This window comes from Schistocerca piceifrons, chromosome 3, assembly GCF_021461385.2.
Source record: "Schistocerca piceifrons isolate TAMUIC-IGC-003096 chromosome 3, iqSchPice1.1, whole genome shotgun sequence".
In the NCBI taxonomy this organism is placed as follows: domain Eukaryota; kingdom Metazoa; phylum Arthropoda; class Insecta; order Orthoptera; family Acrididae; genus Schistocerca; species Schistocerca piceifrons.
This window is the reverse complement of record NC_060140.1, coordinates 170,241,373-170,255,369: the sequence shown is the minus strand read 5'-3', so window position 1 is coordinate 170,255,369 and position 13,997 is coordinate 170,241,373. Positions and strand designations below refer to the sequence as shown.

Genomic DNA, 13,997 nt, shown 5'->3' with positions numbered 1-13,997 from the left:
CTATTTAGGGAAGATTAGGTTAGAGGGTATGATGTCAAATATAGGCAAGGGATATTCAATGACAGTCCATAAGTAAAGGAATGAAGAGATGAGTTACGGAAATTAGATAGTAATCAAGTGATGAACTCTTACCTGAGCTGAATGAGATGACGAATATGAAAGTCATGGTTGATATTAACCCATGAGGTGCCTCGTAAAGGAGAATTAAGTACTAGTGTTGCAGTTATTAAGAAAAATAGTTAAGTATATGTCGGTAATATGCTAAATGATGACACTATTAGGATCAGAGCAATAATTTTCTGTCGGTTGTTCTTTTAAGACACGGACCTTCTAGACTTTTTTTGTTAGGATATTAATCGAATAGAGGATAATATTATGTTATCTGCTCAATCAATTTTGATTAAAGGTACACTATATTGGTATTGACTGGTGAGCATAAAGGAATCATTAGTGGATGAGAAGGTGTAATCTAAGACTATCAAGAATAGTATCCCCTGGTTTCTATCTGAAAGAGTCTACAGGCCTGTATATCATAGTTCAAATTTCATGAATGGAACCCTTTGATTACAGTAATGACAGTGATAAATGTGACTAACATAAGTGACCCACTAGGTGTGGATATGTACTAAATAGTGAGAACATTATGAAATAACTGTGTGTCTAAGAACCAGGGGATCTTAGTTGTTGGGGACTTGAGGGATAATGAGCTTATATAGGCTGTTACATGAAGAGTGGTTTTATGAACATATAGTTTCTATCTAGAGTAATGTATGATGTAATTGGGGAGAAAAGATGTAGGGGAATATGCATATGTTATGCATAAATAAGAAGTAATTGAATAAGTTACAAGATACCTTCACTTATTATCAACAAATACTTAAGTAGACATGATATATATAAAGCTGAGAGTTGACTCGCGAAAAACTAGGTGTAAGTAATAATGAGCTGTAGGTAAAAGAAAATTAGGTTCTGTTCAAATTGGTGTGGTGATGATTTATGCTGGAGACTTTTTTCCTGGAGTACCCAACAGCTGCTTGTGACATCAGAGCAGGCAGAGGCTCAGAGTCTGCAGAGCAGTGCAGTGTGACATGGAACTCCATCCATGGTAAAGTTCTTGGATCTTGGGACTCGGTAACTAAGGAGATCTACATACAACAAGGAATAAAATCTGACTTGGAACTGTAAAGAGAGTCAGTTCATGTTATTATCTGGTCATACGAACTTATTGTTGATTGAAAGTTAAAGTGATTTGTAATTGGGATAATAAACCCTGTTTTTAAATCTACCAGCACCTGTTACTACATAATATTAGTTATTTCACAGGAAAAGTCTGGTGGAAGGTGGGTTTCCTCTGAAATCAGCAAGAAGATCACTTCAAGAAGAAGAAAACTCTTGCAATATGCTCACAAATATTAACCTGCAGTCATTGAGCTAAAAGTAGCTTTAATATGTTCGCTGTGAATAAACAGCAATGCTTATTCAACAACTAATGATGAACTACTTCCTTTTTAAATTATGAGTTCATGTTTCATGAACTCTTCAACTGAGTAGCAACCTGACTCACTCTGTCAACAGTAATTTATCAACTTCCTTCATCTTCATAATGTGCAGTAAATCTACAACATTTTTTATCACAGAAAGAATGAACTGGAATTAGGAATCTGTAACAGGCAAATATGAAGAAGTTAAAAGATCAAAATATCCTAGTTATCAGTGTCTAAAAGGAAAATATGGCTGTATTCATATTTGACAGGGATTATAACTAGAGAACAGAAAAGTTATTGAATAAAACATTGTTACAGATCAGAAAAATCTGACAAAGAAGTTAAAGAAAGGACACTAAATAATAGCATACATAGTTTAAATTGCTTGTTTTTGGATAGTAAAAAATGAAATCTTACTGTAGTCTACTTTATGGGTGGAAATGAAGCTGCATAAACTCAATAGGGCAATGCTGCATGTTGTGAATAACATAAATTGTCCAACGTATAAAATGTGTCCTGTACCCTAATGAAATGATTAACAAATTCATGAAATCTTTTTGAGTTTTCAAATGAGGAGCTCTGAGAGTTTCCTACTCATCATCTTCAGATGACTTGATACATTGATTCAAAACAACTGTGCCACGTGGCTGATAACCCAAGATTTCATCAGTGAAATTTTCCAAAAAAGTCAGCATTCTTGTTAGATCAGTAAATGTATCCTGTGTGATATACCCCTCTTTTCGAACCTCCCATAACCTGACTCTATTCCTCAAAAGGAAACCAAAAATTTTGAATACTAGGATAGTTGCTTCTATTTTAATTGTGTCTATTTCAACTCCTGGAGGTTAGTACTGGTCAGCTGTTCTGTCTTCCAGCAACAAAGGATGGAGAGAGAGAGAGAGAGAGAGAGAGAGAGAGAGAGAGAGAGAGAGAGAGAGAGAGAGAGAAGGAGGGAGGAGGGGGCAGTGGGGGGAAGGGTATAGAGGGGGTGAGGCAGAGAGCTTAGCAAAATATTTATGTAATTATTGTTGTTTCTCTTGTACAAATATTTTAATATGTGCAGTACACATTTTCTTAAATGTTCTTTTCTGCAGGTTCATAGTCATTTCCAGGTTTAGAATAGTACAACGTCTGTTACAGAGTAGGGTTGAAATTGTTGAGACTAAAAGTTGGTGTATTATAGCTTCCCGTAACAATGGAAGACATAGCTGTCCTGTACTGTTGGCCGATACAACATCACTTCACATGTGGCGCCAGCGTAGAGTGACACGTGCAGTCTGCATTGTGTATTTTGCTGCTAGGAAATTATTTAAATTTGGTATTGTAGGTTGTGCTAGTGTATTCCATTGGATGCAAAACTCTGAGGCCTTCCTCATGCATACATTCTCATATGGCTCAAGACAAAAATACAGTAAACTCAAACTGATGATGTAATTTGTGCAGAAATATCAAATCCTGAAGAAGATTGATTGCTGTTTGATATTTTTACCAAAAATATGATGCATGGTCTATACAGTGCTATGAAGCCACAATCACCATCATGCATCGCAGACAAAAAAAAAAAAAAAAAATGATCAAGAAAGTATCCCAGAGAATTCATTCATGAAACTCACACTGTTGATGATGGCTGTCCTCAATACAGACACTGCATATCAGCTCATGGAGGTTGCACAGCTACTCAGAATGAGAAATTCTGATCTTAAATTGATGATGGATTGATTGTGCCACATTTACGTTCGTTATCAAAAACATTTAAAGTGCATATCAATGTGGAACATTGAAATTCCATCAAATCAATAAAGTACATACATGAATATGTCAAAAAAAGACAGTGGTATGGCAGCATTCATGTTGATAACCCCGATGTGTGCACGGACGAAGTTGTTCACTTTCTGACAGCTTGATGTACCAGCAGTAATGAGTCTGTGTGAGGCATACTGAGTTTCCTGATTCACTGCCAGTATCCCAATATTGTTCATCTTAGTGCTCATCTTGAAACTGGACAAAGAATCTGTTTCACAGAAGAAAACACAAGACATGTTGTTGCTGCACCAGTGTACACAACACTGACTGCATTTTTTTGCACTGTGTGAAGATCTATTTTCTAAAATGTTATTGTACTATACATGGAATGTGACACTGAAAAACTTCTGATGACTTAAACAAGGCTGAAGGATTAAAGGCTGCCAAAATCTGTATTCTTGTGACACATTGGGTCCTATTTAAATAGTACATCCAAATAATGCCAGATGCCTCTATTTGAGGATGCTGCTGATTAATATCCAAGGTCCAACTTCATATGCAAATTTGGGAATGATCAATTACCTAAAATGCCAGATGTACAGAGAAGCTTGCAAAAACTTTAATTTGCTGAATAATGACAAACAATGGAAAATTACATTGAAGGACCCCTCTGTCAGCAATCATCTGCAATAAACATAAACATTATTTGTTATCATTTAGACCATGTGCTCACCATCAAACCCCAAAGATCTGTGGAAAAAATTCAGAGAAGACTTGAGCAAACACATTTTGCACTATATTCATACAATTAGCAATGATAATCATCTGGTTTCCAAACTACATTTTCAATGAATGCTGATGAATTGCTTGCATTTGTCAAAGCTAATAAACAACTATTAGTTTCAGATCAAAAATTGGCCTATGATACAATTACGAATTCAGTGGTGGCCTGTGGTAGATGCAGTATGTTTTTCCTTGAAGCAGCTGGCAGCAGAAGGAAAATGTTCCTTATCAGCTTGCTACTAGCTTAAATTTGCTCTCAAAATGTGATTGCTTTGGCCCTTGCATCATCATGTATTGCATCTACATGATTGGATAGTGCCCAAATTGGCACTGGATATACAATTTTCCAAAGCTCAAACATAACATTTCCAAAGATGGCAAAAGTGCTGCGAACTTACAAATTAATTGTTTCCTGGGATAAATGCACCCTGCAGTGCTCAGTTTCTAAAATTTTAGGTGGCAAATCACACTTCTTCAATCATACAACCACTCTCCCTCCCCCTCACCATCCACCCATAAAAATCACAAATTTCATTTTTTTCAAATTTGTGGTAAAACTTACAATGAGAAATCATTTTTTACATAATACTGTTCTGAAATTCATGTTTTGGTCAAAGAACAAAACAATAAGATTTAATATAAATGACAGGTGCTACCATCTGTCCCAATAGCCATGTCACTTTGCTCTCTAGTTCTGCTTGATACATGCACAAGTCTGTAATCTTCGTAACTACCGAGTCATGTTTTCAACTGCTGCCAGTTGAAAAGTTCAAAAAGTTTGAGTTGCAATGTAGACGGTTGTTGAATGTGTCTTTAGTATTAATTATTTCTCATTGGTTTTCATAACATAAGATGTCGCTACGCTGATCACTGAGGTGACTGACACAGTCAGAAACAAAAGGCAATACAAACCGATGACAACTTCCGAATGCAGCTCAGCATATACTACACACACACACACACACACACACTCTCTCTCTCTCTCTCTCTCTCTCTCTCTCTCTCTCTCTCTCTCTCTCTCTCTCTCTCTCTCTCTCTCTCTCTTCACTGGTGCTGATGCAGCAGGAAAGTATGGTTACCTTGTGATGTAATAGGTGTGTATCAATGAGTTCAAAAAATATTCTCTTGGAGGTGCTGAACTGCCATTCCAGAGCATTCCAGCAGAAATTAAGCCCCATCACCATGGCACGTAATAAATTGCTTGAAGTGCTTGGTTAGACTCTTCAAGATCTATGAGCAAATGCAAACTCAGTTGGTGGAGCTCTCTTTTTATTTGCAGGCAACTTCCAGCAGACTCAACTCATCAAAATTAACATCCGCTGGTTAATTCAGCACTTGCCTCAAAGCACTGGATCTTTGGAGACATGCAGAGACACATATTAAAGACTAATATGTGCATAAATTTGCTGCACAACACATCAACTATATTTCCAAAATGGCTACTGGGCATTGGTAATGGAAAAATACCAGTTGATCCAGAGACGAAAAAATATCTATCTTTTTCATTGAACTTTCGTGTCATTGCTCCATCCCTCACACAATTAATTCAGAGAGTTTTCCCACAAATTTCTTGCAATTACAAATATCATCAATGGCTTTGTGAACATGCTATTTTTGCAGCAAAAAAAACACCAATGTCAATGCAATCAACTACACAATCTAAGAACAAATGTACACAATGCTCCATGCTGTGTACAGCAGAACACGGTTGGTTCCATATTATTCCCTTATACTTTTATTGGCCTAATGATGATAGGATGATGTTTACTAATAATTTTTACCTTAAAGCCAAATGTTTGCATTAAAGGATGGATGTTGGCTCACCACGTTACTTCTTATGTTAATCTGAAGATGCACCACAAGGGCAAAACATATAATTGCCAATAAATGGATAAAACAACTACCAACCAATACTGTCTTATTTCAACAAAAAGATCAACATCATGCCTTTCTTTTTGTTTGACCCTTTCTTTGCATGTCCCTTTTCTAATCCATTATATATGGAAACATCTCTATATGTCTTTCTTGCATCCACAGTCCCAGATTTGCACCTGGTGGCCAAAACTGGAGCTATTTTTTTTACCAGTGTGAATTAGTTTTACATTAACAAGTTATAATATCTACCAAGTTTCAATGGCATACAACAATTTCAGCCCACGCTGGACCTCTGCGAGGAACTTCATTTGAGTTATAAACAGCCGGTATAACAGAATTCTGTAATTAACTATGCTGTTGTCATCGTGATATTACTGTGGAAAGGTCAATGTTCCTTCCATGCATCAGATTCTATAACATCCATGGGGTACATTATTTTCAGAATAAAAGTGCTTTATGTCAATATTGTGTAACATGGATTGAGATGCCTGCTCAGTTCTGTATTCAGAAAGTAATAGTTCTCCATAGTGCACTGTCACGATTGCTCCACAAGGTTGTCATTGAGAAGGGATGCCAACTCACTGCACTCCCAGTTATGAACATTTTGAAGTTTTCATAAGAATGTCTGGACCAACAAGGCACTAGCTTTCTTATAATATCTAGTCCATACAACAAATAGAGCTGATTATGGATTCTAGTCAGCCCTACTTTGTGCATGTTTGAAGCCCATGATCATAGTTGGGCAGGAATAAGTTCGGTGGACACATCTTCAGATGCAAAAATACTATGTGTAACTGGGAAGCATCAACTGACACTTATAAGGGTTACATCCTGAGTATCTTTCATATACCTGTTTCCTGTCACAATGCATAGCCAACCATAACTGGTTGGTGCAAAGAACTTATTTTTATATAACCATAGTATACACTAAATCATGAGAATAAAAAGAACATAGCTAAAGATTTCATATAATAGACTCAGTTAATCTGAGAGTTCAATAGGAAATTAACAACAGTATATACCAAGTGGTGCAAGAGGAAAGGAAATGCCTCTGAATCTCGTGTCAAAAAAAAAAACAAACAAAAAATGGCTCTAAGCACTATGGGACTTAACATCTGAGGTCATCAGTCCCCTAGACTTAGAACTACTTAAAACTAACCAACCTAAGGACCATTCCATGTAGGCTTTCACCTAAGGACATCACACACATTCATGCCCAAGGTAGGATTCAAACCTGCGACCGTAGCAGCAGTGCGGTTCCGGACTGAAGCAGCTAGAACCACTCGGTGCTTAGGACATTTGACTACTGTCATTTTCCATTTTCATATATTTCAATTCTTCTCAGTTGCTATTCATGAAGTATTGGATCTGGTAATTCAGTGGAAAAGATCTTGCACTGTTCAGTGTTGTATACTTCTAATCATGTCAGTGCCATTTCCAAATCATTATAGAAGCTTAGACTCTGAAAAAACACTGTTTCATTTGGTATTTTCATTCCTAGAGTGCAATTTGTCTTTCTTTTGCACTTTCCTTCACTTTCAAAGTGCTTCTGTGTCACAAGCATATAAATTATGTGATGCAGATAACAAAATGTAATTTAATAGTCCAGAAGCCAAGTGTCATATTATGATCTAATAGAAATTTTAAAAAGTTGGGTAGTTTCTACTGTGTTTCTTTCTTTGTCTTAACTATGCAAAGTTTTCAAAATTTTGTCAACTTTAGAATATTTAATGAAGTACCTGTAAATCTGATTCTCTTAAATGGACTAATTTCAATAATTACAAATTGTTTGCAGGCCCTTGATAGAAATGGTGATACCATCAGTTCTTGATGACTCCTTATGTCCAAAAGGCAGCCATGTTTGTCTGCTGTTCACTCAATACACTCCGTATCACCTAGCTAATGGCCAAGTGTGGGACAACACAACAAAGGAGAGATATGCAAAACTGGTAAGGGCTGTTTCACCTACTACTGCTACATCTCAGTAAACACATAGCACTTTGATTGCCTCAGTAATCACATTGTGCCACTCCAGACTCCACTGAAAATATTATGTAGGAAACTGGATCTTGATTTAGAAAATTTTGTGCATTATAAAACAATTTTAAACTATTCCTAAAAAACAAAAAAAAAAATGCGTTGGAGTTTGTAACAGGCTGTCAGACAAGAAAGTAAAAGTTTAAGCAGTTGTTTTAACAATTTTTGGTGTTTCTATCAGCCTCATAATCTGAAATACTGTCAACAATGACCTGGCACTCTATTGTGACTACCTGCTTCCCTTTAATGTTCCCTCCCAATTCTCTCAGCATTCTGCTCTCATCTTTTATGCTTCCTGATTTTAGTTCTTTCTACTGTTTTCTTTCAAGTTAAAAATCATACATTCCCTTTTTCCTTCCACAGAGATCAAAACTTCTGTTGCTAACCCAGCCTGGTAAATTACTTTCATGTACATCCAGCATCTAAATCTATACTCTGTTGACCACTGTGAAGCACATGGCCAATATTGCTTCCAATTATACACATATTAGGGTTTCTTCTTGTTGCATTCATGAACGGTGAGTGCAAAAAATGACTGCTTAAATGCCTTTGTGCACACTGTAATTAGTCTAATACTGCCTTCATGGTCCCTTTGGGAATGAAAGGTAGGGTGCTGTTTATATTCCTAGATTTATCTCAGTGCTGGTTCTTGAAACTTTCTATGCAAGCTTTCACTGGCTAGCTGATGTAAATCTCAAGCTTCTGCTAGTTCAGGTTTCCCATTCACACTCTTTGAGAATCAAACAAACCTATGACTATTTCTGCTGCCCTTCTTTTCACATGTTCAGTGATACAAGGTGCACAAGAGCTTTGTAAACAATCTTCTTTATAGACTGACTGCATTTTCCCAATGTCCTTTCAATGATCTGAAGTCTGCCACCTGCTTTACCTATGATTAAACTTGTGTGACCACATTATATACCCAAAAATTCTTACATCCAGGTATTGGTATTTATTGACTGATTCCAATTGTGCCTCATTGATATTGTGGTCATAGGGTACTACATTTTTAATTGCGTGAAATGCACAGCCGTCATTCCTGAACATTTAAAGGAAATTCTCAATCTCTGCACTACTTTGAAATCCTATCAATATTTGACTCATTACTTGAGCAGCATTTTGCATATACAGCAGAGTCCCATTAATCCAAACACTGGTAAGCCGAACATTCGGTTAATCCGAACATGAAAAATGTTAGTCTAAGTATGGAAAACTGTGTGATAAACTGCTGTACACACACACTATTTTAGTTTACACAGTACAGTAAACATCTATTAGAAAAACTGGCAAGAAAACATTAGGGTTAAACATTGCATAACAATGAAGGAAAAGCTGTCAAACTTACTAAAATATAGCGGACATTTTATCCCTATTTTTTTAAATGACAAAACCTCAGTCATTGTTTTTTTGGTGTAATGAAGATTTTATATGATGCATAGTTCCGCCATCATCTCATAAACATCAAATCAGCAGGTGTAGCAGTGGGCTGTTGCTCCACTTCTTCCTGGTCTTGAGTCACAGCAGCAACTAAATCAGCATCAGTGATGTTCTCCACACATGCCCCATCGCTGTCATCCACTCTAGCTGTCACATCCTTCACTAGTTTCTTCACATCCAAGGACTGTCTCTCATTTGTAATAGATTTTCCTCTGCATTTTCAACTAAGTTGTTCTGAAATTTAAGAAATGACCACAGTTTTCACCATGATTTTCTCAGAGTATTTTCTGAATATTCTGCCATGCCTCAGCAGCCCAATAAATAACATCCTTCACACTGGACTTTTTCATTTTTTCCACTAAAGGAATGCTATCATCTTGGATCATCATTCTCAAAAATTGTTTCTGTAAATCAGTTTTAATGTTTGCAGTGTGCCCTAGTCCATCGGCTGTAAAAGTGGTGTAACATTCAGTGACAAAAATTTTGCCACAATTTCTCCATCACATAATACCTCAGTGCTGGGGTTAAATGGCACATTATCAATCAAAAGGATTGCACGGGAAGACAAATGATTTTCCTTAGGAAACCATTGAACAGAGGGAGCAAACTGGCCATGAAACTATTCTCTGAACAGCTTACCATCCATCCATGCTTTTTTCTGGTTGCGATAATATACGGACAGGGACTTTGTGTTGCAGTTTTCAAAAAGTCTGGGCCTAGCAGATTTGCCGATCAGCATTAAAGGCAGCTTGTGATTACCATCAGCATTGCTGCGTGCTAATAAAGTCACATGATCTTTGAACATTTTAAAACCAGGAACATGGTCTTCTGCATTTGATGCAAGGCTTTTTGTTGGAAATGCCCTAAAATTAAGGCCAATCTTGTCAGTGTTATAAATTTGTTGAGGAGAATACTTTCCCTCTCTTATCATTTTTGCAAACTCACCCAAGTATTCCTTTGCTGCATCATGGTCAGAAGAAAGCTTCTCTCCAGTAATTGTTAGTTGACGGATTCCATGACATTTTTTGAATCTGTCCAACCAACCTGTACTCGCACTAAAAGACTGATCACCCATTCATTAACTTGTTCAGGTGAACAGCCTTCTCCTGAACCAGTGCTCCACTCAAAGGAGTTCCCCTTCCTCATTCCTGTGTCAACCAAGAGCTTCATCCACTTTCTCGTACTGGGACTGTTTCAAAGTCTGCCGAATTTCTAGTGTTTTTCCCTAAGACATTGTACAGGCCTGTTCAAGCTTTACTCAGTTCTTCTTCCAATCACAAATGGTTGCTTTACCAACACCTAGTTCAGTTGCCGGTTTAGATACATTCTCACCATTGCCTATCCACTTCAAAGCATTCAGTTTTTCTTTGAGAGTTAATGTTGTATGTTTCTGCTTACTCATGATGAAAATATGTACACCACTACACCTGATCGAATACAACTGTTACTCATGCCAGTGATAGATAACTAACATAACCAAGCACTTTGTGAGCCAACTGCCAGTGCACTGACCTCAGACACTACAAAGGTCTCAACAATGCACAACAACAAGGGCAGGGAGTAAGAGTGAGCCATCATTCCCACACTTGTTCCCATTTGTTACCATGGTGTACCTACTTATCTGCTTGGTATACTTCATTCTAGAAACTCGTCACCGTAATTCCGGCTAATCCGAACAAATCGGTAATCCGGACAAGATCCGATCCCAATTAGTTCGGATTAATGGGACTCTGCTGTAGTACTACAACACATGTGAAACATCTGAGGTTAGTGTTATTATTGTTTTGCAGGTCATACATGCATATCCAAAATTATGGGAATTATATATAGTATTATTTAGGGCTCTGTACTTGTTCCATTATTATTAAACCCATTTTTCAACAATATGAAAGGTAGTGAGAATTAACAATGAAGTATTGTTTGCTGACGACAAGTTGTCAGTAAATGTAGAAAGAGATCAGGAAATGATTGAAGGAAGCATGTTTATTTCAATAAATAACACCAAGTGATGGCTCATAAAGAATGTCTCAGTTATGAATCTAAAAAAAGATTATGTTCATCGCACTCACCAGTAAAGAAAAGACAGATCACATGGATATATTTAAACATAATACAATACTAATAGGTAGCCTTTCAAGAGTTTTGTATATTATGTTACAGAATAAGCTCCAATGGACACAACATAAGGATAATGTCTACTGTACATTATGCATTGTAATGTTTATTATGTAACAGCTTGCACATTGTGCAATAAACAACTTCCATGTGAAATAGTCAGTATTCTTTTTGAACAATATTTACAATATAGAATTACAGAATAGGGACTCTCCAACATCAATAATACAAAAAATTTTTGTTTTGCAAAAAATGGGTATTGTCCTGTCGGAGTAACAAACTGAATGAACACTCTGGAACACATAATACACTATAGAATGATTAAACACCTCAGTGTCTGCTGCTTCACTCATGTTTGTGTAGTAATTACAACAAAAATAATTTTATAAGCATATATTAGGCATACTGAAAAATTAATATACACTCCTGGAAATTGAAATAAGAACACCGTGAATTCATTGTCCCAGGAAGGGGAAACTTTATTGACACATTCCTGGGGTCAGATACATCACATGATCACACTGACAGAACCACAGGCACATAGACACAGGCAACAGAGCATGCACAATGTCGGCACTAGTACAGTGTATATCCACCTTTTGCAGCAATGCAGGCTGCTATTCTCCCATGGAGACGATCGTAGAGATGCTGGATGTAGTCCTGTGGAATGGCTTGCCATGCCATTTCCACCTGGCGCCTCAGTTGGACCAGCGTTCGTGCTGGACGTGCAGACCGCGTGAGACGACGCTTCATCCAGTCCCAAACATGCTCAATGGGGGACAGATCCGGAGATCTTGCTGGCCAGGGTAGTTGACTTACACCTTCTAGAGCACATTGGGTGGCACGGGATACATGCGGACGTGCATTGTCCTGTTGGAACAGCAAGTTCCCTTGCCGGTCTAGGAATGGTAGAACGACGGGTTCGATGACGGTTTGGATGTACCGTGCACTATTCAGTGTCCCCTCGACGATCACCAGTGGTGTACCACCAGTGTAGGAGATTGCTCCCCACACCATGATGCCAGGTGTTGGCCCTGTGTGCCTCGGTCGTATGCAGTCCTGATTGTGGCGCTCACCTGCACGGTGCCAAACACGCATACGACCATCATTGGCACCAAGGCAGAAGCGACTCTCATCGCTGAAGACGACACGTCTCCATTCGTCCCTCCATTCACGCCTGTCGCGACACCACTGGAGGCGGGCTGCATGATGTTGGGGCATGAGCAGAAGACGGCCTAACGGTGTGCGGGACCGTAGCCCAGCTTCATGGAGACGGTTGCGAATGGTCCTCGCCGATACCCCAGGAGCAACAGTGTCCCTAATTTGCTGGGAAGTGGCGGTGCGGTCCCCTACGGCACTGCGTAGGATCCTACGGTCTTGGCGTGCATCTGTGCGTCGCTGCGGTCCGGTCCCAGGTCGACGGGCACGTGCACCTTCCGCCGACCACTGGCGACAACATCGATGTACTGTGGAGACCTCATGCCCCACGTGTTGAGCAATTCGGCGGTACGTCCACCCGGCCTCCCACATGCCCACTACACGCCCTCGCTCAAAGTCCGTCAACTGCACATACGGTTCACGTCCACGCTGTCGCGGCATGCTACCAGTGTTAAAGACTGCGATGGAGCTCCGTATGCCACGGCAAACTGGCTGACACTGACGGCGGCGGTGCACAAATGCTGCGCAGCTAGCGCCATTCGACGGCCAACACCACGGTTCCTGGTGTGTCCGCTGTGCCGTGCGTGTGATCATTGCTTGTACAGCCCTCTCGCAGTGTCCGGAGCAAGTATGGTGGGTCTGACACACCGGTGTCAATGTTTTCTTTTTTCCATTTCCAGGAGTGTATTAAAGATCCGATTCTTTTTCTATGCAAGTCTAAGAAAGCTGCTTTGTCATGGTGACTGTTAAATACCTTTCTTTGATTCAGTTCACAGATTGCCACACCTTCTAAACTGTACTTCTGACCAGAAAGTGATTCAGTTAACTGGAGCAAAGGTTTTTGTTAATTCTGCCTTTTGAATTCTCTTGTTCATACTTCCATGGAAACTTTAATCCCAAACACATGTTTCTCTATTTCTAACTGAGAAGTCACATGTCAGTTTTCATAGATTTAGATTTAAAAATGTTCTAATATAATGAAATATTTTCATAAAAATTTTCATGCTCTTCAGGTTGAATTACCAAAAACAATGAAATACACATTTTATTATTTCTAACTGAGAAGCCAAACACAAGCCTTAGCTTCAAAAATGCTTTCATAACGAAATATTTCCATAAAAACTTTCATGTCCTATTTCATCCCCCTTATGGACTGAATTTCCAAAACGACCGAAACACATATTTTTTTTACTTTTAGTTGACAAGTCAAACACTAATTTTTATAGATGTAGCTTTAAAAATTCTTTAGGAGTTATTTAATAATGATTTATTTTTTAAAAAACTTTCACCCACTATTTCATCCCCTCAGGGGTTGAATTTCCAAAAATATTTTTTAATGTCTGATCTAGAAACCAAATATCAATT

The 13,997-nt window shown here is 38.4% G+C and overlaps 1 protein-coding gene across 1 annotated transcript in view; it reads left to right on the top strand.

Moving 5' to 3' along the window:
• Positions 1-13,997, top strand: part of LOC124788266 (pyridine nucleotide-disulfide oxidoreductase domain-containing protein 2-like) — a 177,019-nt gene that overhangs the window by 137,596 nt on the left and 25,426 nt on the right. The window contains exon 9 of the mRNA XM_047255471.1: positions 7,681-7,834. Within this exon, the coding sequence (XP_047111427.1) occupies positions 7,681-7,834 (154 nt within the window). The remainder of the gene's footprint in view (positions 1-7,680; positions 7,835-13,997) is intronic.